General features: G+C 45.3%; 1 protein-coding gene and 1 long non-coding RNA gene across 3 annotated transcripts in view; one reads left to right on the forward strand and one right to left on the reverse strand.

The window, feature by feature from the left end:
• Positions 1 to 27,200, forward strand: part of LOC309335933 — a 771,786-nt gene that overhangs the window by 669,933 nt on the left and 74,653 nt on the right. Inside the window, exon 3 of the long non-coding RNA XR_014153809.1 lies at positions 13,276 to 13,322. This is a non-coding gene — a long non-coding RNA (uncharacterized lncRNA). The remainder of the gene's footprint in view (positions 1 to 13,275; positions 13,323 to 27,200) is intronic.
• NUP35 (nucleoporin 35) lies at positions 16,446 to 26,860 on the reverse strand. Of its 2 annotated transcripts, none has more exons than XM_081856923.1 (9): positions 26,704 to 26,860; positions 25,331 to 25,501; positions 23,924 to 24,051; positions 23,025 to 23,085; positions 22,224 to 22,365; positions 21,479 to 21,548; positions 21,246 to 21,374; positions 17,124 to 17,288; positions 16,446 to 17,013 (listed from the first exon to the last, which is right to left on the reverse strand). In XM_081856923.1, the coding sequence occupies exons 1-9, from the start codon at positions 26,735 to 26,737 to the stop codon at positions 16,936 to 16,938; spliced, it is 978 nt and encodes a 325-aa protein (XP_081713049.1). In that variant the 5' UTR covers positions 26,738 to 26,860; the 3' UTR covers positions 16,446 to 16,935. The 2 variants fall into 2 exon arrangements, with proteins under 2 accessions (XP_081713049.1, XP_081713048.1); XM_081856922.1 differs by lacking the exon at positions 26,704 to 26,860 and adding an exon at positions 26,320 to 26,478.

A 27,200-nucleotide genomic window follows, 5' to 3' on the forward strand; every position in this document is an offset into this window, starting at 1 on the left:
GTGACAGTACTACATAAATACTATATAAGCCAGGCATAGGCAAACTCAGCCCTCCAGATGTTTTGCGACTACAATTCCCATCATCCCAGACCACTGTTAGCTATGGATGATGGGAGTTGTAGTCCCAAAATATCTGGAGGGCTGAGTTTGCCTATGCTTGATATAAACGCTATATAAATAACTAGCAGAAAGGTGAGGTTTTTTATTTTACAAAAACGCAGCACAACTCACGTCATTAAGGCTCAGAATTTTCAGATTAGGGAAGAAGGATAAATTCATTTTGGGTTCACATTTTAATGTGAACCTAGCTAATTTGTTCTTTCCCAAACAATACACAAACAAAAAATGCAGATATCCTACAAAATTCACACTTCTCTGAATTTTGCAGTAGAGTTCTCAAGCCAAGAAATGCCTACCAAAATGCGCATTGTTACAAAAGCTGGGTGCCTCACCCTCTCTCTGCTGAGCGGTGGCAAAAGCCCATGGGGTTCCAAGCATTCACCCAGGGTCTGTGGTCCTTTGGAAAATGGAGACACGGTGGAGACTGTCATAGCTTTAAAAAATGCAGTTTATTCACCTATGTACACCTTCAATCTGCACAGAGAGAGTCCAGGCCTTACAGCACGGTCATTTCAAGAGGGAGCTGTCCTCCACAGCATTGCAGCCAACCTGCCCAAAATGAACCCCATCCCTTATTCTTCCTTCTCCTTCCCATAACCTCTTGCAACCAGGAGGGAAGGACAGTTCTCTTGCATTGCCAATGGCCCTGAATGTTCCTGTATTGTTTCTGAATGGCCTTAGCTTAGCCAGGTTGCATTACCATCGGCCAAGATATAGATAGCAGATTAATCAGCACTGTGGTGTGTTTAAAACCACTTAAATCAAGCAGATTAGGCATCCCTAATTCTGTGCTGGATATTAATGATGAGAATCATTGCTTGTTTGGGTTTTTTTAACTCCCCCCCCCCAAAAAAAAATCCACTTGTTTTAGAGATCTGCCTTTTCATTTTGTTGTTCTGGATTTTTTTCCAAAACAGAAATCAACAAACTTGTGTGGGGCAGGACAAAAAGTTCATTCCCCTACCCCTGTGTCCATCTTGAAATATACTAGAGAAAAGCACATCAGTTGATGTTTTGAGAAGAAGAACTTGCAAGATTTAGCTATATTACTCATAAATTAATCTGTGAAGTTTAAAGGAAGGGGGGGAGGAGGCGTTGTTCAATGGCTAAGTGGAAGAAAACCTCTGTGTTATATTCTATACTGGCCTGTTACATAATACAATTTATTCTTTGAATGGTTTTCAACCTTTCACCTACCACACATTAGAGATATTACTCCATATTTTTAAAAGGCTTTTTCTTGAAGATCAGTTTTCATTATGGCATCGTAAACGAAGCCTGCCACTTTCCTAAGTGGGCAATTGTTGACAAGAACCATTTAAGCTGTCGTAAGTTCTAATAAATAGCTATTCAGTCTGCAGGCACGCAGAAAATAGCAAGGCGAAGGGGAGGGGAGGCAGGGTGATTTATATTTTTTAAAAGACTTTTAAGATATAGAAGAAGCTGAGGTACGTAACATAGAAGAACCTGAGGTACGTTACCAGGTGTAGCTTTCGGGAAGTAGTGGGACAGATGTTCTAAATAAGAACGCCAGCCCAGAAACACAGCAGCAGTGACAGGAGCAGCAACCATTACAAAGTGCAGGGGTTGACCAGGGGTTCTGAACCACCAATGGTGCTGCACTGCCACCCCCATGCGCTGGCAGGCCTTGGGCATTGCAGCTGAGCAGTTTATATCAATCTCTTAGTGGCCCATATTGTGAGAGATACCTGCTCCACATATCTTTTCTGGAACGTTTGCCCATGTATAAAGCTCCCTACAAGTACAAAATTAACCTACTAAGGAGTCTACCCAGTCTCTCACACTCTCTAGATTTTTTTTATTTTTTTAAAAAAAAAATCTCCTTCAATGTCACCAAAAAAAATTCACATTGAAGAGAAAGGCTAATTTTGTACTCTCAGGTTGCTCTTAAAACAGTCAAGCATTAAAAAAAAGTGATGTGTAAAGTGGTACAGTCTTGATGGGGGGGGGAATAGCTGTCACTTTCTCACATGTATAGCTTGGTTCACTCCATTCTTTCTCTGAATTGGCTGGTGCCTGCATCACTGAAACCGTGAAGAAATTTAGCACTATGAACCAGCTCTGGCTTCCATTGAACCCACTCAGTCTCATATATTTCAATAGGGTTTATGCACCGTTTCTTCTGAGGTAGATTCTCCCCACTGCCCCAGGTAATTCTTGTCTTTCCCCAGCATATATCAGAAACAGTCTAAAATTGATCCTTGGTATATTCTTATTCAATCCACCAGAACTACCTTTCATCTATTTGTTATGCTGAATAGACACCTTTGACAAAAAAAAACAACCCAATGGCAGTATTCTGGACTGCACCAGCTGAGAGGGCAGAGTGGGACGGGATATTTGATTTTCCCCTCTCCACACAAAACCTCACTGCATGTTAAAATCTAGCACATTAGGGAGAAGAGATTGCTCATAACCTTTGGCACACTTGTTCCCTAATTGCATGGAGCTTCTGTCATGGTCAAGCATTCAAAAAAGAAAAGAAAAAGGCAGGCCTACAGGTGAGCTGAGAAGTGGTTCAGCCTAGATTTCTGTCCCTTTGGGCAAGCACCACCACTCCATTCTGTGCAAGTGTCCAAAGGCTCTCGGATTTACAGCTGCCTAGAGATGTCTTTGTCCATGGAGTTTTCTTGGCAGGGATACTGGAGTGGCTTGCTGGTTCCTGCTCCAGGTGGATCACGTTTGGTCAAAACTCTCCACTATGACATGTCCATCTTGGGTGACCCTGCACAGCATAGATCATAGCTTCTCTGAGTTATTCAAGCCCCTTCGCCACAGCAAGGCAGTGCTTCTTGGGATAAAAGCAATGACAAACCTAGACAGGATCTTAAAAAGCAGAGACATCACCTTGCCAACAAAGGTCCGTATAGTTAAAGCCATGGTTTTCCCAGTAGTGATGTATGGAAGTGAAAGCTGGACCATAAAGAAGGCTGATCACCGAAGAATTGATGCTTTTGAATTATGGTGTTGGAGGAGACGCTTGAGAGTCCCATGGACTGCAAGAAGATCAAACCTATCTATTCTTAAGGAAATCAGCCCTGAGTGCTCACTGGAAGGACAGATCGTGAAGCTGAGGCTCCAATACTTTGGCCACCTCATGAGAAGAGAAGACTCCCTGGAAAAGAACCTGATGTTGGGAAAGATTGAGGGCACAAGGAGAAGGGGACGACAGAGGACGAGATGGTTGGACAGTGTTCTCGAAGCTACCAACATGAGTTTGACCAAACTGCGGGAGGCAGTGGAAAACAGGAGTGCCTGGCGTGCTCTGGTCCATGGGGTCACGAAGAGTTGGACACAACTGAACGACTAAACAACAACAAAGAGATGCCTAGGAACGCGGGTGGCGCTGTGGTCTAAACCACAGAGCCTAGGGCTTGCTGATCAGAAGGTCGGCAGTGCGAATCACCGCAACAGGGTGAGCTCCCATTGCTCAGACCCTGCTCCTGCCAACCTAGCTGTTCAAAAGCACATCAAAGTGCAAGTAGATAAATAGGTACGGCTCCGGCAGTAAAGTAAACGGCATTTCCGTGCGCTGCTCTGGTTTTCCAGAAGCGATTTAGTCATGCTGTCCACATGACCCGGAAGCTTTCTGCGGACAAATGCCGGCTCCCTCAGCTAGTAAACCGAGATGAGCGCCGCAACCCCAGAGTCATCCACAACTGGACTTAACGGTCAGAGGTCCCTTTACCTTTTCATAATAATAATAATAATAATAATAATAATAATAATAATAATTTGTACTCCTCCCATCTCACTGGGTTGCGCCAGCCATTCTGGACAGCTTCCAGCATATATAAAAACACAGTAAAACATTAAACCTTTAAAAGCTTCCCTATACAGGGCTGCCTTCAGATGTTTCCTAAAATCATATAATTATAATGATGCTCATCCCCTCTTTGTACAGCAACTGAGAAAGAGAGCATAACATGGGCACAGGAGGCATTCCAAGTCTGCATTGCTCTCTCAAGGACAGCCCGAACTCTGCTGACAAGAACTTTCTTTGCTCCGAAGCTTATTCTGCAAAACCGACCTACTCAGGTTCTTTGGACAACTTTTAGTTAGCAAAAACTTCCACTTGCTTTTATTGTTCGCTGCCTGCCAAGCCATGCATCAGCTCCAAATAAAACTGTCACGCACAACGGCGTCTTCAGCTTACGTTTTCCCAACTTACCTGACGATACAAGTAACGAGCAGCCTTCCCTGTCGTTGGCAAGGATTTCAATTTAAAGGGTATTATTATTATTATTTCAAAAATTCTGAAGTAAAGTTAAAGGTATATATATATATAAGACACTCTTCTTTATTTGGGGGCTTTTATGTTTGCTTAACCTCAAAACGCTTCTGAATGAGGAAGACAGCAATGGCTTTCATTTTCAATACCAACATTAGTTTTTGCTGCACCATTGGGTGAAATCCAAGGATTTAGTCAGGGTTGTTTCCCTTGCTGCCTGGCTTAGCACATGTAATGAAAATTATGCCTTCCCCATCCATGCCAAGTGGAATACATTAGTTGCAAGAATAACAGAGTCAGCATTATATCAGGACAGACAGCACTGCAGAGAATCTGCTAATGCATTCGTATGCAGGTGGCATTCAACTTCCAAACGTTAGAACTGATGAACTACGACAAGCTAGAACAGGGAGCCTCAGATATGATGAGAGAGAGATGACTTTTAAAAGAATAATAATAACAAACCCAAAACCTGCTCCACATCTTCCTAAAAATTATGAGGGTTAAGGTAGAGCAGATTATCTGTAGTGGTTACAGTGTCAGAGTGCATCCTAGTAGTTGTTGTTGTTTAGTCATTTAGTCGTGTCCGACTCTTCGTGACCCCCTGGACCAGAGCACGCCAGGCACTCCTGTCTTCCACTGCCTCCCACAGTTTGGTCAGACTCATGTTGCAGTGGCGTAGCGTGGTGGGTGCAGGGGGGCCGGCCGCACCGGGCGCAACATCTGGGGGGGGCGCGCTCGCACTCGCAGCTCTCTGTCCCTACCTGGCTCACACTCTCTCTCTCACTGCTGTGCGAATCCGATCCGAGCCGCCGGGTCGCCGCCCACTGTGGAGGGGGGGGTGTGCCAGGCGTGCGGGTTAGGGGGCGCAAATTACTTGCCTTGCCCCGGGTGCTGACAACCCACGCTACACCACTGTCATGTTGGTAGCTTCGAGAACACTGTCCAACCATCTCGTCCTCTGTCGTCCCCTTCTTCTTGTGCCCTCCATCTTTCCCAGCATCAGGGTCTTTTCCAGGGAGTCTTCTCTTCTCATGAGGTCGCCAAAGTATTGGAGCCTCAGCTTCATGATCTGTCCTTCCAGTGAGCACTCAGTGAGCACTGATTTCTTTAAGAATGGAGAGGTTGGATCTTCTTGCAGTCCATGGGACTCTCAAGAGTCTCCTCCAGCACCATCCTAGTAGAGCAGGGTTCAAATTTCCCCTCAGCCAAAGTGGTCTTGGGCCACTGACTACCTCTCAACCTGACCTACCTCACAGGATTGTTGTGGGGATTAAGTGAGCAAGGGGAGAACCATGCCAATCACATCTGCTGGACTGATTTCAGTTCTGGAGATGTGAAGAATGAGTGAGCCTCACCCGTTTCTGCTCTTGTTTCTGTTTCTCTGACATCTCTAATTCTAGGAAGCCTGGAAAGAAGGAAAATGACAGCTTCAGAAGGTTGCTTCACTGATACTTTCTTGAGTGGGAGAAGCCACAAGAGCAAAATAACATTGGAAATCACCTTATACCAGGTCATTTCATTGGTCCACCTACCTCAGTACAGTGGTACCTCAGGTTACATATGCTTCAGGTTACATATGCTGCCAGGATGAGAACAGAAATCGTGCTCCGGCGGTGCAGCAGCAACGGGAGGCCCCATTAGCTAAAGTGGTGCTTCAGGTTAAGAACAGTTTCAGTTTAAGTATGGACCTCCGGAACGAATTAAGTACTTAACCTGAGGTACCACTGTAGTGTCAATATTGTCTGGCAGCAGCTATCCACAGACTCAGGCAGAAATAGTTTCCTAGCCATACCCAGAGTTGCCAGGGATCAAACCTGGGACCTTCCCCATGTGCTCCATCACTGATCTATAGCCCCTCACCATACACTATGTCTGAAGGCATATCTAGAGGGGAGCTGGTGTGGCAAGATGGCTAAGAGTGTGAACAGAAACCCAGGAAGCCCCTGGTTCAACTCTTAGAGAAGGCACCATTTTTGCAGCCTCAGAACTCGTCTGCAATATGGCATAACGACTGTCCAACCCTACAGGGTTGTCGTGCATATTAAGGTCATTTATGTGAAACAAATGCTACAGTCAAACCTCGGCTGTCAAACGTAATCCGTTCCGGAAGACCGTTCGACTTCCGAAACGTTTGACAACCAAAAACTGAAAGCTGAATCCTCAATACAATGAGGAAAGTCAAAACAGAAGCCGCGTAGCACGTTCAGCTTCCAAAAATCATTCAATAACCGGAACAGTTACCGTATTTTTCCTCTATAAGACTCACTTTTTCCCTTCTAAAAAGTAAGGGGAAATGTGTGTGCGTCTGATGGAGCAAATGTAGGCTGCGCAGCTATTCCAGAAGCCAGAACAGCAAGAAGGATCGCTGCAGTGATCCCTCTTGCTGTTCTGGCTTCTGGGATTCAGAATAATTTTTTTCTTGTTTTCCTCCTCCAAACACTAGGTGCGTATTATGGTCTGGTGCGTCTTATAGAGCAAAAAATACAGTACTTCCGGGTTTTCAGTGTTCGGGAGCTGAAACGTTCGAAAACAGAGCCGTTTGAGAACTGAGGTTTGACTGTAGTACTATTATGCACCATGCCCCGTCTCCCTGAAAAGAAATGGCATTCTAAGAAAGCCAAATTCCCACTTTCCTCATGTTGGCCAAACACAGCTGCCATATTGTTTTCAGCATTGCAGAGAATCTAGGCAGTGGCATAGTGTGTGGGGTGCCAGGGGGTCCGTTGCCTTGGGCACATAATTGGGGGGGAACCAGGCAGATATCTGTGCCGTACCCACCTTGCCTAGCTCCAGCAGCGAGGGCTCAAGAAAGCAGGGGGTAAAGAGCGCACTTGCCCCAGGAACTGGCAAATGTTGCTGTGCCCCTGAATCTATGCCATGATTCTTTCTAAATAAGTGGTTTTAGGGGGAGGGGTTAGTTTTGGTTTTAGTTTTGAATAGGGCTGCCATACATCCGGGATTCGTCCGTCGAAAACAGCATCCGGGTGGAATTTCCGAAAATACAGTGGTACCTTGGGTTAAGTGCTTAATTCGTTCTGGAGGTCGGTTCTTAACCTGAAATTGTTCTTAACCTGAAGCACCACTTTAGCTAATGGGGTCTCCTGCTGCTGCCGCGCCGCCGGAGCACGATTTCTGTTCTCATCCTGAAGCAAAGTTCTTAACCTGAGGTACTATTTCTGGGTTAGCGGAGTCTGTAACCTGAAGCGTATGTAACCTGAAGCGTATGTAACCCGAGGTACCACTGTATGTCCTTGAAAACCCGGGTGTATGGCAACCCATGTTGGAAGGGTTGGTTTTAGCTCAAGAACGTCAAATCTTTGGGAGATTTTGCAGAAAAAAGCTCCACAACTTTGCCCCCCCCCCAAAAGCTCTACAACATTTGAAATATGGCAACCCTAGTTTTGAAGTTCATACAGCTTCCGCCAGTGCCTGACCAGATATTGATCCCATCACTTACAAAGGGCCCGTTCTTTATCAGGCAATGCTTAGCAGCACAGAGTGTGGACAGTTCACAATTGTAAGTGTTATGTACTGAAGTTCTCACCCTGGGCCAGCAGGGGGATACTGTAGATAGTTTTCACTCAGGTCCACATATGCAAATAGGGGATTGAAAGTGACGTTCAGTGATTGGATAGTTACAGAAAATGGTTACAGTTGCATTGTAGTGGAGCTCTATATAAGCAGGCTGGCTGAACCCTTCAGTTCAGTTCTGTTCTGGCCTGTGAATAAACAAGAGCTGTTTGAAGAATCGCTGTGCCGTCTGATATGTTCACCCACAACTTAACAGTAAGCATAAGGAATGATACCTCTGCATCTGCCGACACGTCACCCTTTTCTGCTCCACCAAGGTCAGCCAAACAGCGAAGTTTCTGCAAGCACCCTGGCACGAGACAAAGGGGGAAAATCTACAGGCACTTTGAAACAGCCTTGACAAAGGCCACAGAAAGGGCAGCCGCCGCCTCTGCGGGCGAATCTGATTCCAATGTGCAATTCAAAATCCTACCCTGAACGTTTTTATTCCAGCCCAGTGTGCATTTCAGCGTATCAATTTGTGGATGGGCACCAAGGAAACCAGCCACGGAAAATGCCGAGGGGTTAGTGAAGCAATTGCTTTGAACATCTTAGGGCTTGCCGCCCGCGCACTCAGAGAGCCTCAGAGCTTCACTTCTTTCAAAGGAGCCTCACTCCAATTCTACCTTTGCGATGCTAAACTGCCTCGGAGGGAAAGAGTTTGAGGGGAGCTTGAAAGGAGCATTTGGGAACTCGCTCAAGGTTTCAAACGAGAGCTGCTGCTTTGGTTGGCCTGAGCCATTTTGCTACCTGAGGCGAAGGACAAGATGCCACTGCTATTCCTTGCCCTACCCCACCCCAAAAGCTGACAGAGCTGAGAACTGCTACAATTCTGGCTATGAGATGATATCTTCTTCCTCCACGCCATGGCATGCAAAGTTTGGTCCTTTGACACTTTGGTGCTGCATCCCCCCTCCCAGCATTGCAGTGATAAAGGGCAGTTGCCTCATTGTGCCTAATGGTAGGGCCGGTGCTCCTAGAGCACAGATCCAGCAAAGTCAACCCATTTGTGCAAGGGCTTTGGCCTGCACAATGCAATATCCCTTCCCTCTCCTCCCACCAGTGCAACCCAGTTTTATTCTGGGGTTTTCCCAACCCTCAAGAGCACATTTTGGCCATCACAGAGAAAGGAGACGGTGAAGAAGTATGATTGCACAAGTGGAAGTCCTTGCATAAGCAGGATGGCCTCACTGGGTGCAACCATTAGACTTACATATATATATTCCTTCAGTGCCAGTATAACATTGCTGTAAACTGGGGTAACGACTCAGGACCGCAATACCTCAAAGACTGCCTCTTTCCATATGAACCCACCTGGAGCCTGAGATCATCTTCTGAGGCTCTTCTTGGTGTGCCTCCTCTTTGAGATGTCAGGAGAGTGGCAACACAAGAATGGGCCTTCACTGCAGTGGCTCCCCGTCTGTGGAATATTCTCCCCAGGGAAGTTCGCCAGGCGCCTTCATTGTACACCTTTAGGCACCAGGCAAAAATGTTCCTTTTTAACCGGGACTTTGGTTCATCTGATTTACATCCTATGCCCTTTCAAAATGTGTTTTTTGGGGGAACTATTGGGTTATTGTTTTTATTTTTATTATGTATTTTGTGGCTTTATATCTTGATTTTATTCTGTGAACCACCCTGAGACCCCCTGGTATAGGGCAGTTTATTAACAACAACAACAACCACCACAACAACAACCAGTGTGGTTCTACCCAAATTTTTATATTTGCACTGTTCCTGAGAGCTTGTACAACCCACGTTATCTGAACAAATCAAGACAATTTGCAAACTCTGCAATGTTGAACTACACATTATGCAGGAGCCATGAACAGGGTCATCTCCAAGCGACCTGTTTCTTGAACATTCATCCTGCTTTGTTTGCAGAATTTGGCAGGGTGGCTAGACGGCTTCAATTGTTTACCAAGCATTCGTTCTGATTTGTTTGCAGGGAGGTTATATATTGTTGTGAAAAGGAATGAACACACTTTCGAGAGCATTTTCCTGTGACGTTTCCTATTGCAAAAAAAATCTGGGTTGCTGGGGTTTTTTTGGGGGGGGTGCAGTTTTTATGTGCAAAAGTGCCAAATCAACTTTAGTTGTGCAACCCGAATTTGCAAGGTTGTGATTGAATCCCATTCAAATATAGTGACCTAGATCATGACCTAGATCTTCCAGTTTGTTTATTTTCACATAAAAGCAGGCATTTTTAGAGTTTTCCTTTGCTTAGATCTCACATCGACCACAAACTCCTTTGGGGGTCCTTAGGCAACCCCCCCCCACCTATTTCTTAGAGATTTCCTTGGTTGCCATCGCCTACCTAAATGTTTTTAATAAACTTTCACCCTATCAGAATTCTGTATGATTCTGAGGAGGCAGATAAATAAATACAATAAAGGTTCTATGACCAACCTTGGCATCACTTTTAGAAGAATGCTGCAGGCTTGTTTTGTTTTGATTTTTATTGCAAAGAATTCACCTTCTGTGGGGGAAAGAAAAAACAAATGGGTGGTGGTGGAATCAGGCCTCAGCGGTTGATGTTTCCTTAATCTAAATGAAAACAGCATTAGGAAAAGGCAGTAAAATCTGCAAGAAACATAAATGTGTACACAAGAATATCATAATGCTGAATTGGTTGTTCAAATAATTGTCAGACATCTAATTTAGGATGGGGAAGTGAAATCATACATCCTTTAAAATGCACACAAATTCTTTTTTTCTTTTTCTTTTTAATAATAGTCATTCATTCAGAAAACAATAGGAAAATTAATGTTTATTTCACTGTTCTCTGGAACTCATCGTAAATCTGACCCCACATGCTGCTTTCCCTTTATCGTCTCCATCCAGCAAATGAACACGTTATTATGTTTATGTGCGCAATTCAATTACAAAGAAATAGAAAATGGTACCTAGAATCAATAGCCTATTACAGTACTGCAATGATAGGTCATTTCAGCTCTATTTAGTCTATTGAAATATAAGCCTGCGCTGTGTGCTTGGAAGTTCCAAAGTACCAAAGGAAAATCCCTGTTGACTTCACCGTTAGGCTTTCTAACGCCAAAGTCTGTGAAATGCTAAATTTTGGGGGCCTACAGGAAGAACTACAGGAAGAATGTATGGTCTAAAGCTCAACATCAAAAAAACAAAGATCATGGCCACTGGTCCCATCACCTCCTGGCAAACAGAAGGTGGAGAAATGGAGGCAGTGAGAGATTTTACTTTCTTGGGCTCCATGATCACTGCAGATGGTGACAGCAGCCACGAAATTAAAAGACGCCTGCTTCTTGGGAGAAAAGCAATGACAAACCTAGACAGCATCTTAAAAAGCAGAGATATCACCTTGCCAACAAAGGTCCGTATAGTTAAAGCTATGGTTTTCCCAGTAGTGATGTATGGAAGTAAGAGCTGGACCATAAAGAAGGTTGATCGCCGAAGAATTGATGTTTCTGAATTATGGTGCTGGAGGAGACTCTTGAGAGTCCCATGGACTGCAAGAAGAACAAACCTCTCCATTCTTAAGGAAATCAGCCCTGAGTGCTCACTGGAAGGACAGATCGTGAAGCTGAGGCTCCAATACTCTGGCCACCTCATGAGAAGAGAAGAGTCCCTGGAAAAGACCCTGATGTTGGGAAAGATGGAGGGCACAAGGAGAAGGGGAAGACAGAGGAGGAGATGGTTGGACAGTGTTCTCGAAGCTACTAACATGAATTTGACCAAACTGCGGGAGGCAGTGGAAGACAGAAGTGCATGGCGTGCTTTGGTCCATGGGGTCACGAAGAGTCGGACACGACTAAATGACTAAACAACAACAACAACACTGGAAGAACTGGGAAAACTCAGCTCACTGCTGGAACCAACAAGGCTAGCCAAACTCCAGCTCACAAGGCTTATGTGCTTTCCAAGAAATTCAGAAATAATAATGTTTATCCCTTTATCAGATAACCTATAGGCTGTGGGAAATCTTTTCTGCTTCGCTATCAACTTTAAACTCGTTAGGGAAACACTCACAGATGTAAGACCACACTAGGAATGGGTGGAGCAGTCTGTTTCCGGTCTGGGTCAACGGGTTCATTCATAAATCTGATCACTGAAATACATCTGGGAATTAGAAAACAGAAATCTGCACAAAGGGTTGTCCAAAGCAGGACTTCATGAATGTCTTGTCTGTACAAAGATTCTGGTTTGCACAACTGAAAGGAAATTCTTACCGTGAATTTCTATTCCCAGAGACTCTGGGAAGACAGCCTTTATGCTGAGCTTGGCTTCTCCCACTGACTAGACAGACAGGGTCACATGAACATCCTTGCTGGGGTAGGAGCCATCCCACAGTCCCCAGACCAGCCCTGCCTTTCAAGCTGGGCAGATGGGGTCCTGGTCACTGTAAAGTCCAGCGCTGCTCCATGTGTTTTTAAACCTACTTTTCCTTGGATTTTAAGATTATTTTTCCTTGCTGTGGATTCCCTCTATTTCCCTGCCCCCCTCAATTCTTTTACCTTTTGTTGATTAGTGGATCCCTTTTCCTTGCTACTTCCTGGTTCCTTCCTCAGTGAGCAATGGCAAGAAACCCCTTTGGAGCCTCAAATGTCCTTTGGAGATTCCCTTCCCTCTGGACCAGCTTCCAAATAGAGTGGTGGCCTGGATAAGGACCCACGTGCTGAGTCTGAATCGTGGCCTTGTATCCTTGTGTCTCATAATAGAGGCCAATTATCTGTTCTGGATGGGATCACACTTCTTCTGAAGGAGCAGCTATAGAGCTTGGGGGGGGGTACCCCAGGATACCTCTTTGTCATTAGCGGACCAACTGACTTTTGTGCCTAGGAGGTGCCCATCTGCATAGCCTGATCACTGAAGCCTATGCATTGGTAAGCTTGAGACTTACCAACAATGTGCCCTATATGGAAGCTCCAGCAGAATGCAATGGTTAGATTACTGGGCACTGGTGGAGGAACGAGGGGGGAGCACACCGCCCCCGGCACCATTGGGGTGCCATCGCGGTCGCCGCCCTGGACACGTGCCACGCACCCCCACACTGCATGCTTCGCCCCTGTGGGCACCACGCCCCCGCGATGCGCACCAGCCACGCCCCCACCTGCTCTCCTCCCCCGGTGCTCGAGCATGTAGCTTCGCCACTGCTCCTGGGTGCAACACTGAGGCAGAATGCTGTCCCTTTGCCAGGCTGCAGCCGCTTAGAATTCCATGTACCCATTGACTAGTGCTTAAATACAGTGGTCCCTCGGGTTGCAGACGCTTCAGGTTACAGACTCCGCTAACCCAGAAATAGTACCTCGGGTTAAGAACTTTGCTTCAGGATGAGAACAGAAATTGCGCAGCAGTGGCGCAGTGGCAGTGGGAGGCCCCATTAGCTAAAGTGGTACCTCAGGTTAAGAACAGTTTCAGGTTAAGAACGGACCTCCGGAACGAATTAAGTTCTTAACCCGAGGTACCACTGTACAAGGCTGCTACAGATTTTTAAACAGCAACATCCATTTATTTGAACTGCCACCATTGGTCTTCCAAGCCTTCTGTTTACTTGCAAAGGATATGCTCTATAGGGAGCGGGCACCAGGCCTGTTGGCAGACCAGCTCTGCGTTACAAAGATGTCTGCAGACAGGAGATGAAAGCTGGCAACGTTCACCCCGTCATGTGGGAATCCCTTGCAAGACGACCGCGGTGCCTGGAGACAGACCGTCAGGTCGTGCATCCACAGCAGTGACCCGAGGAAGAATAACTGCTGGGAGGAACGCAAAGAGAAGGAACGCCATGGTGCACCTACATCACAACACCATGAGACCTTCACCTGCTTCTGCTGCAGCAAAACATGTCTCTCTTGTATTGGTCCCTACAATCAAAGTGGAAGCTGCAACTTTCCAATGGTTTCAATTCACCTCTGAAGGCGCACTCTTCAATTGTCTCCCGAGACAGACGGATGCCAACCAGTTTACTTGCATAGCAGAACAGCTTCAGTTAGACACCACAAGGTGGCAGTCATCTATAAGTCTAATGTATGTGAAGATCCGGTTTTCAGATTTTTAAAAAAACCAGTGTTTATTAGAGATTTTCTTTGAGCAGTGTTTTTATCTCCCGCTCCTCCTGTGTCCACAAAAGGTTCAGAGGCACTTTCTGTCAAAACAGGATTTACAGCGCTTGAAGCATTTACATCGCTTGCACAGGGAGCCTGGAATAGTGAGAGGGGTAGTATGGAATGCACAAATTAAAATGGCAGCTGTATAGGAAAAGAACTAAGCCATAAGAGGAATGAGTGAACACAGAAAAGTACACATGCTTACTTTTCACAACACTGAACAGATGAGCACTACTAACTGTATGCTATTGTACTGGACAGGATTACTGAGCTGGCCTCTGAGGTGGTACCAAGGATGCCCAGGCTTACTGGCCCTGGAAGCAAGGCTGTAAAGCAAAGAGAATTTAACAGATGCAATTTATTTCATTGGAATATCTGTGCAATACCAAGTACCATCAATAACATTACATTTATCTGCCATTTTTCCAAGCTCATTTGTCTGAAATGCACTTCTAAGTTATCACTGTAGTATTGCATGTTATTTTCATGAAAACCTTGTTGTTTAGTCGTTTAGTCGTGTCGGACTCTTCGTGACCCCATGGACCAGAGCACGTCAGGCACTCCTGTCTTCCACTGCCTCCCGCAATTTGGTCAGAATCATGCTGGTAGCTTCAAGAACACTGTCCAACCATCTCGTCCTCTGTCGTCCCCTTCTTCTTGTGCCCTCCATCTTTCCCAACATCAGGGTCTTTTCCAGGGAGTCTTCTCTTCTCATGAGGTGGCCAAAGTATTGGAGCCTCAGCTTCACGATCTGTTCTTCCTGTGAACCATGAAAACCTACAGGTACTAGATCTCTGTGCTTTTTTTCTTGGGGTACACATACCCCTAAACATTTTGTGAATCTTTGTACTTTTGTCCATTTGCTGAAATTTCCCCCCCAAATTGAACTATAAAATGGTGATATTTTTGAGTCAAACTTTTTTAAAGAAAAAAAGCACTGCTAAAACTTAAGTGGAAAAAGTCAGATGAAGCCTGTGTGCAAAGCTGGTATATTTTTACATGCTTTCTTGTTACTAATGAATCAGTATTTCTGTAACCATCTTAAGTTTCAGTTCAAGAATACTAGGCTTTATAGGTGTCTTAACACAAAGCTATCTTAGGCCTGCAGGTTGCACACAGCTTTGACAAAAATGAGTTGAATGGAAGATCTAGTACATGTAATTATTGCTACTCTGTGGATCCATGCAATTTGTTCTGAAGTGAAAGGGTTTTTAAACAGCATGCTAACACTCTGCAAAGGCTGCCAGTAAATGGGCAGATGAGACACAACTCAACAAAATGGTTCATTAGCGATGCAGAGTATGTTACTATTACACTTTATGAAAGCTTTAAATATTGATTTTTCTTCATCTGAAGTGCTTATCTGATGCCTTTCAGTCGACACACAGGTAAAGTTCCTAAGTCTACATAGATAAAATGCAACATCAGTTTTCACTGTTCTCAAGAACTAGAGATGTCAAGTAGCAATTACAGAGCTATGTGACTCCACCTTCGCTCCCACATCATCTAGCTTAAAATGCCAAGATACCAGAGGATTAATAATTCCAGAGGGGTACCTGTATGCCAGCTGGGAGCACAAAGTAGGGAAGCCAAATAAAAAAAGAAATCTTGTTGCACTTCAAAGATGAATAAACTCCTTATGTGTTCATGGACTGATCTGTGTTCACGCTATTGCATAGAGAATAACCTCTTTGCCCCAGTAGCTACCTCACGTTAAGAACTCCATATAATGTAGTTTTAGGTATCTGCCATGATAGAAAAGTGAGAAAATAAAGTCTACTTCATTTGCACAATTTTCCAATTGCAGGGCTGCAGGCAGATAAATTAATGAAGCAGCAGCATTTCAGCCATATTGTCACAGTATCTGGAGGGGGAATTTGTTGTCAGGACTAAATTCTAGGCACCCCTGCTGGTTGGCACATTCCTGCAAAGTATTAGACAAGGTTGCTTTGTATTTTTGCCATTATTCATTTTGTTGTACACTGTTCAAAAATATGTATGCGATTTAGCGAGCAAACCTTTATTCCCTGAAAAGGGTAAGAGAGAAAGATCTGTCCTGGGTCCTGCAATTATACTGCTGCCAAGACAGGAGAGAAGCAGCATCTACCTTTTCCCCTCTTATTGACTGCAATGTGAGGGAATTTACATTCATAGCCCGAGGGCTGCTATAGCGTTAATGGGCATGGCCAGGGGAACAGGGGCACTCTGGATACAGTGGCATGGCATCCTGCCAGCAGTCCTCCCTCTTAGCTGGCATTTAGCCTGCTTAAGTCTCTAGGTGAACCTAGGATTGCTCCCCAAGTTACCTAGAAGGTTTTGTAGTGACATTTGTACAGATCTGATGTTTATTTGAATTGAATGACTTATATAAACCAGAGGCAGCTCACAAATCAATAGCACCACAATTTTTTTTATTAAGAAAGATACAAAAAGGTTTGACACCTGCAGATTAAGAAACAACCTGTCCAATCAAGTTTATATAAACACGATTGTGTTTGGAACAACATTCAAATTAAAGTATTTGGTTTAAAACTAGCAAAATCTATGCCAGCATTTTATGCAGCAACCTCTAAAGAGTTTATACCACATTTCCAGGCGAGAAATAAAACCATGAGAAATTACAGTGTTACCACGTCCTGAAACCAAGACTTGCTTGTCAGGTAAAAGTTCATTTTTACTTGAATCATGCATTCACTATAGAAGGTAAGACTATTAAACACTGGTTTCAACTGTTTAACATCTTAAGAATAAAGTGTAAATCCAGCTGCCGGTTAAAGTGCAAATTACATGTGTGCCGAGTTCTTTTTCAGAAGGCAGAGGTGATGTTGAAATGCTGCCATTAATGGTTATACAACTAACCAGAGGCACTGACAGCCTATTACAAGCTCCAGCTAAGTTTAGTTCCTTTTGCTACCAGCCAAACATGTATTCCAGAGCTTTGGAGACAATGCTTTCATCTTTCCTTGGAGTCTGTCTGTCAGAAACCACCTAAAAAAGAAACACACACAAAGTAGCAGATTTGTATATTCTAAATGAACAAATACTAATTCCTTTAATCCAGCGCTAAAGGTGACTTTTTCACAGTATTCCCTAAATACCTGGTAGTCACTGGTTGATGCTTTATAAGCTGTAGCAAGAGGTCTCATAGTAGAGATTCTTTGAGCACTTGAAGGCTGCACTGGTGTGCCCAGTGTTTTCATTGGTGGCGTAAAGGCTGAAGATGGGGACGATACAGTGCATCTGTCTGTGCTTTCCATCACATTCTGCAAACAGAGATCAAGTAGTCCATTCAGACAAAGTAGTTATCAGAGTCCAAGCATTTTTGGAAGCCTAAGAAAGTAAGGTTTCATCACTAGAACTAGTCTCCCTTCTCACTGAAGTAATAATAATAATAATAATAATAATAATTTATTATTTATACCCCGCCCATCTGGCTGAGTTTCCCCAGCCACTCTGGGCGGCTCCCAATCAGTATTAAAAACAATACAGCATTACATATTAAAAACATCCCTGAACAGGGCTGCCTTAAGATGTCTTCTGAATGTCAGGTAATTCTTTGTCTCTTTGACATCTGATGGGAGGGCGTTCCACAGGGCGGGGGCCACTACCGAGAAGGCCCTCTGTCTGGTTCCCTGTAGCCTCACTTCTCGCAATGAGGGAACCGCCAGAAGGCCCTCGGCGCTGGATCTCAGTGTCCGGGCTGAACGATGGGGGTGGAGACGCTCCTTCAGGTATACAGGACCGAGGCCGTTTAGGGCTTTAAAGGTCAGCACCAACACTTTGAATCGTGCTCGGAAACGTACTGGGAGCCAATGCAGATCTCTCAGAACTGGTGTTATGTGGTCCCGGCGGCCACTCCCAGTCACCAGTCTAGCTGCCGCATTCTGGATTAATTGCAGTTTCCGGGTCACCTTCAAAGGTAGCCCCACGTAGAGCGCATTGCAGTAGTCCAAGCGTGAGATAACTAGAGCATGCACCACTCTGGCGAGACAGTCCGCGGGGAGGTAGGGTCTTAGCCTGCGTACCAGGTGGAGCTGGTAAACAGCTGCCCTGGACACAGAGTTAATCTGCGCCTCCATGGACAGCTGTGAGTCCAAAATTACTCCCAGGCTGCGCACCTGGTCCTTCAGGGGCACAGTTACCCCATTCAGGACCAGAGAATCCTCCACACCTGCCCGCCTCCTGTCCCCCAAAAACAGGACTTCTGTCTTGTCAGGATTCAACCTCAATCTGTTAGCCGCCATCCAACCTCCAACCGCCTCCAGGCACTCACACAGGACCTTCACCGCCTTCACTGGTTCTGATTTAAAGGAGAGGTAGAGCTGGGTGTCATCTGCATACTGATGAACACCCAGTCCAAACCCCCTGATGATCTCTCCCAGCGGCTTCATATAGATATTAAAAAGCATGGGGGAGAGGACAGAACCCTGAGGCACCCCACAAGTGAGAGCCCAGGGGTCTGAACACTCACCCCCCCCCCACCTTCTGCACACGGCCCAGGAGGAAGGAGCGGAACCACTGTATAACAGTGCCCCCAGCTCCCAGCCCCTCTAGACGGTCCAGAAGGATGTTATGGTCGATGGTGTCAAAGGCCGCTGAGAGATCCAGCAGAACTAGGAAACAGCTCTCACCTTTGTCCCTAGCCCGCCGGAGATCATCAACCAGCGCGACCAAGGCAGTTTCAGTCCCATGGTGAGGCCTGAATCCCGATTGGAAGGGATCCAAATGGTCCGTTTCCTCCAGGCGTGCTTGGAGTTGTTCAGCAACCACCTGCTCAATCACCTTGCCCAAGAATGGCAGATTTGAGACTGGGCGATAGTTGGCCAAATTGGCCGGGTCTAAAGATGTTTTTTTAAGAAGCGGTTTAATGACCGCCTCTTTCAGCGGGTCTGGGAAGGCTCCCTCACAGAGGGAAGCATTCACCACCCCGCAGATCCCATCGCCCAGCCCTTCCCGGCTCGCTTTTATCAGCCAGGATGGGCAAGGATCAAAGAGACAGGTGGTCGGTTTCACTCGTCCAAGCAGCCTGTCCACATCCTCGGAGGTAACAGATTGGAATTGATCCCATGTAACAGGACCAGACAGAACTCTAGCACTCTCCCGCCCTGGCCCTGCTCCCACGGTGGAGTCTACCTCCTTCTGAATCTGAGCGATTTTATCTGCAAAAAACTTTGCAAAAGCATTGCAGGAGATCTTGGGGTCCCTACCAGGCCCCGGTGGTACAGGTGGTTCTGATAGATTGCGAACCACCTGAAAAAGTCTCCTGCTGCTGTTTTCTGCAGATGCAATGGAGGCGGTGAAGAAGGCCCTCTTTGCCGTCGCCATTGCCACTTGGTAGGCTCGACGTTGAGCTCTAACCCGTGTCCGGTCTGATTCAGAATGAGTTTTCCGCCACCGGCGCTCTAGCCGTCTCAACGATTGTTTCATCACCCTCAGCTCCGGGGAAAACCACGGGGCTGTCCGGGCTCCATGCAATCGGAGAGGGCGCTTCGGAGCCAGACAGTCAATAGCCCTGGTTAACTCCGTATTCCAGCGGGCCACCAGGGAATCAGCTGAAAGGCCATCAACTTGGGATAAAGCATCCCCTACCACTCTCTGGAAGCCAATTGGATCCATTAAGTGGTGGGGGCGGACCATCCGAATCGGTCCCACCTCCCTGCGGAGGGGAAGGGTTGCGGAGAAGTCCAGTTGCACCAGGAAGTGATCTGACCATGGCACTTCTTTTGTTTCGCTTTTAGTTAATGTCAGATCACCAGCATCCGTAGAGGTAAACACCAAGTCTAAGGCATGTCCGTGGCTATGAGTTGGGCCAGACTTATTCAGGGACAGCCCCATGGAGGCCATGCTTTCCACGAAGTCCCGAGCGGCCCCTTGTAAGGTCGTGTCGGCATGGATGTTAAAATCCCCCAGGACAACCAAGCTAGGTGTCTCCAGGAGCATATCCGCCACGACCTGAAGCAGCTCGGGCAGGGAATCCTTGGTGCAGCGGGGAGGTCGGTACACCAATAGGAATCCTGTACTGCCCCTATTGCCCAACTTCCAGAACATGCACTCAGAAAACTGGGTCTTCCCAATAGGACGCCTGGTGCAGACTAATGACTTCCTAAAAATCACTGCAACCCCCCCTCCCCGCCCACATGACCTGGGTTGCTGTGCGTAGGAGAAACCTGGTGGGCAAGCAGTGGCAAGGACAGGCCCATCTGCTTCATCCAACCAAGTCTCTGTTACACATGCCAGATCAAATCCTCCATCCATGATCAAGTCATGGATGGCAGTGGTCTTATGAATCATTGACCTGGCATTGCACAGCAACACTTTCAGGTCATGTGGGTATCCCTTACTGATTCTAGTATCCATCCGGTCAGGACCAGACCCGGAGGCAGGAATAGTCCTCAGACAACGACTAAACCTGCCTCCTCTGTAATGACATGGTCTGGTCTTAGCGTAACTCCTCCTCCTACCCGTGATCACTGAGATCGGTTGTCCCAGTGCATTCCCCCCTGTGGAACATGCCCCAGCCATTTTGTGGGCTGGGGCCCACTCCCCGGCAGCCCTGACCCCTCCCCCTAAGAACAAAATAACAACTTATACAAACAAACAAAACCAATAAAACAATACAAACAAAAAAATGTAAAAATTACAAGAACATCAAAATAAATAAAAAAAAATAAAAAATAAAAAATAAAAAAATAAAAAAGAGACAGTACAGAAGAGTTCACTTACTGGAACTTGTCTGATTACCAAACTGTGCTAGTGAAATATGTCAACAGTGATTTAACAAGCCATGAGGGCATGATACCAAACACAGACATGGCTGAGGAATACAGGATCATTAGAATGAGGAATTAGGCTGAGGAATACAGGATCATCTACCCAATTCTCCACATTGTTATTCCTACTATGTCCTGTATTGGTAGTTCCTCATGTTATCACATCAGGCCAAACTTCAAATTAAGATCATTGAGGGACTCTGCTAAAGTGCATTGAGGTGCTCGGCTAAAGTGTATTGACATACAGAAATTGCCAATCTGAGCAAGACAAAAATGGTGGTCACGGGATTAAGAGTCATCCACACTTTGTGACAAAGTCCAGAATTTTTATACAGGCATCTTACGCTTGTTTAACTTACACAATCACAACTTTGCACAGGTGGTGGTGAGTAAATAAGTAAGTAAGTGAATGAATGAATGAATGAATGAATGAATATTAAATCAACTTACTTTATCTATACAAGGCTTCACTCCAATCATGATGGATTCACCAAAAATTCTTCCATCTTTGCTCAAGGCTTTCCGGGCTTGCAATTTCGACTGATAGTGAATATGCATCCAGTTTCCTGTGTTAGACATCTGTAAAGTTTAGTAGGAAGCAGTAAGGTTTAGACAGTAAGCTAAGCATAATGGCTGAGCTTCATTTTTATATATACAAAAAAGAGGTACTAATCTAGACTTACAACATGCTTTAAAATGTTTCCATACTGTGCAAACTGTAGTAGGATGTACGAAGCAGATGCTTGAGGAAACCTGAAATATTGAGAGGAAAGAGTTGCATCACCAATTAAAAAACAGAAATAAAATTTAACCACTCAAAATTCAGTCAACATTAAACCACTGGCAGTGCATCCAGAAGGGCAGATCAGTGTCACCTGTATCTCCAAACACTGCCAAACCTGCTACCTATTTCCCATCCCTACATTTTAGTTTGTCTCATGGAGTAAGATGGGAAAAGGAGGGGGGGGTCAAAACACAGCACAGTTTAGCCCAAGTACAGTACTAGAATATTGAAGTCCAAATACTTCTGCTTAGCATTAATTGTAGACCAGGATGTGTTTCACAGTGTACAGTTAGAAGAGTAAAGATGAAGAATTAAGATGTTTAGAATGTTTCAATTGTCCTATTATATAAACTTTACTATGTTAATAAACAATGAATCTCCTAAATTAATAAAACATGAATAGCCAAGACCAAACACCAAATATAAGAGGAATCTGAACACACATCATCCAAGTTGTATGATCTGCAGAAATCCTCATGCCTCATCTCTTATATTTTTTATCATCATCGTATGCCCCAACATAACTTGAATCCCAGACCCTGAAAAGCTTAGGCAAGCCTGTTAAGACCCATGTTTAAATGAGTACACGCTCATCCCTGGCAACATAACCACCTCTCAGTCTTACAGCACTGCAGCTCACTTACCCAAACACTGTTACCCAAGTGTCATCTAGATGATCATCTGATGTTAGGGCATCTCCTTGAGTATAGAATGGATCTAGTTGAGCTGGAGACATTGTGCTCTTCCTGGGTTGTGCAAGAGTCGCTGGACTGAACACACTGGCGCCTGTCAAATTGTGGTAAGATGCACCTCAACTATCACTATAGTTAAAACTGAACTAGGCATTTTAATTTGAAACAAAGAGCAAACACCATGCATTAACACTAGAACTCAAGTAACAAGAATCATACTGTTGTTCTAGTGTTAGAATAGTAGGAAAAAGCTGCTAGTATTGACAATGGCATCTCAAAAGCCAGTAGAATAGCTCAACCTCCCTCTATGACTAACGTTCTACACAAGAACGGTTCTAGGAGCAAGCTATCCCATCTGCCATTAAGCAGATCATATATACTCTGGATCCCATTCGCATCCAGAGGTACTGCTGTAGTAGTAGAATCTCAGAGCAATATTTTCACTTCTGAAGACAAACTGTATCTGGCATCATGACAACAACTTTGCTACTATCTCTCTGCCTACTTCATAACAGAAGCCAAGGCTCAGTTAATGTGCACCAGGCTATCAGGCCTACAGTAGGAACATTTTACATTGCAAACCTATACATATTCTCTCATAAGTAAGTCTTATTGATTTTAATGAGGTTTACTCCCAGGGAGATTGGTATAGGATTGCAGCCTTTGTCAGTGCCACATACAGATGTCTGGTTTGCCTATAGAAGCATATGATTAGCATGCGAGAGCACTATATGAAGCAGTATGATGTCCTACCTGTTCCAGGAGTCACTGGCATAGATCCAACAAGTGGACTCTGCGTCACTGAAAAGCTGACCTGCATTAAAGTGCAGAACTTGGTTTGAAGCTGTTTTGAAAGTCAGAAAATTAACTATTCTGCACCACTTAGATAACATTTCCACAGTAAAAATCAGACAATATTAGAGATTAAAAACTTGAACAGGCATGCATGTATCTACTGAATTGCTGTGAAAGGGGGTATCTTCTATGTCCTTTTTAGAACTAACAAAACTGAATTGACTACTAAAAGTATAGTTAAATGGTACATGGTATTAGGACTCCTTTTACACATCTCCTCCAAATCCCCATTTTGCATCCTGGCTACCATATTTAGCCCCAGTTGATATACGACTCTTCTGCAATACTGAGATGCAGACAAGGTTCATCATCAGCCACAGAGGATAAAGTTAGGCAAAACTAATAGATGGATATTTCAGCCTACATATTTTCCAGCAACATAGCAATTATACTGTGAACTCATCTCTCTACATCTCATCTACCAGGCTGACCCTAGTAACAAGCTGACAGTACCATTCCAATTGCCATATATACATATACATATACGCATGTGCACACACACATGCACACACACACACAGAGAGAGCGCAATTGCTTGTGCACCTTTATTTGCCTTTAGAACTGATGTATAACCCACTAAAAATTAACATAATGATGAAAGCAAGTTTTTAAATATTTTCCACACTGAACATACAAGATGACACACAATCTAAACTGCTTAGCATACTGGAAGCACTTAGTTTTTCCCACCCACAGCAAATGTATCCAACAGCTGAAATGTCTATCAAGCTAGAGAAGAATGAGTATTAGTTACCACAAACAGGTTTAACTTTGCAACCTCATTAATGGTCACTTACGGGCCTTCTTGAAGTCAGAGGTGTTGATCCAAGACCTGGGCTGGCTACTTCATCATATATACTTCTAACTGGTGGAGCACCACCTTTATCTTTGTGTGTTGGAACTACTGGCTGTGGAGGAGATCCACCTATATGAAATACAGCACAACATTACAAGCTGCTGGTGTGTCCTTCTTTCTGATCCTAAACATCTTTTTACACCCAAACCAGGAATACAATTCTTCCAAAACTAGGCTTTTTTAGGAACGGACATGCATTATGATTCAAATGAATGAAACCTTGGTAATGTAATCAACTGCTGGCATAGTATTAAAGTAATTCCTGCCATTTATTGGGAATTAAAATACAAATCCATTTTGTTGTCCAACAGGGGTGTCCAACAAGTCGATTGCAATCTACCAGTCAATTGTTTCCCTGGTCGATCCTGGACAATCGTGGGACCCCGGTGCCCCTCCCCCAATAATTCTTCCATCTTTGCTCAAGGCTTTCTGGGCTTGCAATTTCGACTGACAGTGAATATGCATCCATTTTCCTGTGTTAAGACATCTGTAAAGTTTAGTGGGAAGCAGTGGTCCCCCCAAAAGCTCAACAACTTTGATGGGTAGATCACTGCCAGTTCTTTTATAGTGGGAGTAGATCGCAGTCTCTTGGAAGTTGGATACCCCTGGTTTATATGATGCAACATCTCTAGCAGCACCATCAGATTACCTGAGGAGGAGCACTTTGAGAAGGGTGGGAAGGGTGGGAAATTCTCTCTCTCTCTCTCTCTCTCACACACACACACACACACACACACACAGCAAGGGGGAAAACACGGCTGGCACTTGCAAATGGGAAAGCCCTAGTTTTCAATGCCTTAATTTTTAAAAATTAAAATTCTAACAATGAGGAAGTATTCACTATTGAATTCTTCTGTCTGAAAATATTCACAAGTATTCCAATGAAATAACCTGGAAGTAGATGCTCCGCTAACCCGGAACTTTGCCCCGGGATGTGAGCGGAAGTCGCACGCCAGCAGCGCGGCAGGCGCCATTAGCGAAAGCGCACCTCATGTTACGAGCGGTTTCGGCTTAAGAACGGACCTCCAGAACAAATTAAGTTCGTAACCAGAGGTACCACTATAGACAGACTCTTGATAAGGCAGGAGTACATCCAAATAATGAATGGCATCTAATTGGTTTTGACAGCAGCCTCCCTTCTTTGCAAGTGATTTTGGGTCTAACAGCAAATAAAGGAGGTCAATCACTGTGCTTAAAACTTGCAACAATGGCACTTTATTTAGCCTCTGATCCTTGGAGCTAAAGGCAAGAGGTACCGGTATATTTGAACTGTAGCACACCAAAATGGATAGGCACACTCTTCCCCTACCACCCCAATACTAGAGGTTTCAGTTCAGAACCAACTTACCAGCATGCATTGGTGACCTCACTTCCATCACACCAACGGAAGGGCCGCTGAAGGATCGAGGCTGTGGTGTCACAGGAGTTGGTAAATCGCCCATCAAAAATCCAGGCAGGAATTGAGCACCAGCACCAGGCTTGGGAGAGGTAGGGGAACCTAATGTCATTGGCTCAGTACCTGCATTGGGAAAGGGTGTGCATGGCTTACTAAGTCTCCACAGACTGAATGATCTAGCTATCCCCAAACACAATTTTAGAGAAACACTGTAAAAGGTTATCCAAAACAGTTAGCTAACCAACTCATTTAAAGGTCTAGTCATCTAAAGAGGTCAACACATAAAGAAAAACAAGGAGCAGGGAATACCTTTAACAAAATACAAAATGGCAGCATTAATGTAGCTGCCCCATTTTATCTAACAATGCTCTGAGGGTAATTGACAGAACAGTGAACTAGCCGGAAGATCTTATTTTAGCTTTTCAGAAGTTTCAAGATTATTGTTGTTACTTTTTCTTAACAATAATTATATTGCTTTCTATTACTTTGAGAGTTTGTTTCTATTAACAGCAAGCAATGCTTAATTTTCATGAAATAAACACAGGCAACCCTCATTTACGCAGGGGTTACATTCCGAACCCCCATGCGTGCCATTGCACCTTCAGGTCAAGAGGAGACCCTTCCCGAGCCCGAAGATGATGCCCCCTTCAACCTCTGGGGTCTCCTCACAAGCTAGAGGTGCAGCAGGGCTTTGCTGAGGCTCATCAAGCCTCTCTCCCCCCACACACTTATTGATTTCCAGGGCCGCTCATATGCACGGTTACACGTGAATTGAACACGTGTAAATGGGGGAATCCCTTCAAACAACATCACTCATATGTTTCACAAGGAAACAGGAATTATTATTAAATTTTTATCCCACCCTTTAACTACAGATCTCAGGGCAGTTCACAAGATAAAAATCCACAGGGTCCAAATATTACTTCCCCTGCAGGACGCACCTGAGCCAACAGGCCTAAAGGTCAACGTAACTTCCCGACCAGGGGCCGAGGTGGTCGTCTGAACGCGCATGAAGACATCTTGGGGTTTCATGGCTCCCGGCGATGGTTTGGAGAACCAGGGCGCTTATCTGCCCCCGCCCCCCACTCGCCCCAAAGCAGTCAAGGAATCCCGCGTTCCGACGCCAAAGTGACGTCACAGCCACCGGTCGCCAGGAAGAGGCCCCGCCCCTCCCCACCCGAGGCAGAACTGAGCCACGCCCCCTCCCACGCCACGGCTTCAGGGCGGCCGTTAAACGGCCACAAACTTCTCAGGCGGGGAGAGGAGCGGCAGGAGCCGGAAAGCGAACCCGCCGAGAGAGACACCCTCAAGGCTCGGAAACTCACCCACGGAAGAGGAGGAAGGCAGAGACAGCTCCATGGCGAAAGCAGCCGCGCGACCCACCACACAGACCCGACTCCTGCCCTCAGCTTGCCGCTTTCAAATGCAGCGCAAGCGCAGCGCCGTGGTTGGGAAAACGTCACTTCCCTTCCGAGAGCGAGCGAGCGTCTTCACTTCCGCCATAGAGAGGAGAGCGACGCGGTCTTTTCTACGCATTTCTTCTCTATGGTCCGTCCATCTCTCCCTCCCTCCCTCCCTCCCTCCCCGAAACACACATTCTCACTGCGATGTCAAAACACTTAACATTTTAAGGCATAGCAAGGGGGTGCTAATAGAGGGACAAGAAGGATTTTTTTAACGAGGCTGCGATTTGTGTGTGTTCTTCTGCCCCACAAGAGGAAAAAAAGAGAACTCAGGATGCAGCTCTGCACTCCCTCACTTGGAAGGAAGCCTTACTGAAACCAACATTTGGGCCAGTGTTTCCCAAGCTTGGGTCGCCAGC

This window comes from Podarcis erhardii, assembly GCF_964252035.2.
Source record: "Podarcis erhardii genome assembly, chromosome: 1".
Lineage (NCBI taxonomy): Eukaryota > Metazoa > Chordata > Lepidosauria > Squamata > Lacertidae > Podarcis > Podarcis erhardii.

Excerpts from the sequence above, each read along its gene's own strand:
- NUP35 (XM_081856922.1), bottom strand. The coding sequence starts at position 26,410 with ATGAAACCCCAAGATGTCTTCATGCGCGTTCAGACGACCACCTCGGCC. Across the intron at positions 23,086-23,923 it reads CTCTGACTTCAAGAAGGCCC|GTCAGCTTTTCAGTGACGCA; the intron begins GTAAGTGACCAT and ends ACTTTAATGCAG. Across the intron at positions 17,289-21,245 it reads TGAAGCCTTGTATAGATAAA|AATGTGATGGAAAGCACAGA; the intron begins GTAAGTTGATTT and ends CTCTGTTTGCAG.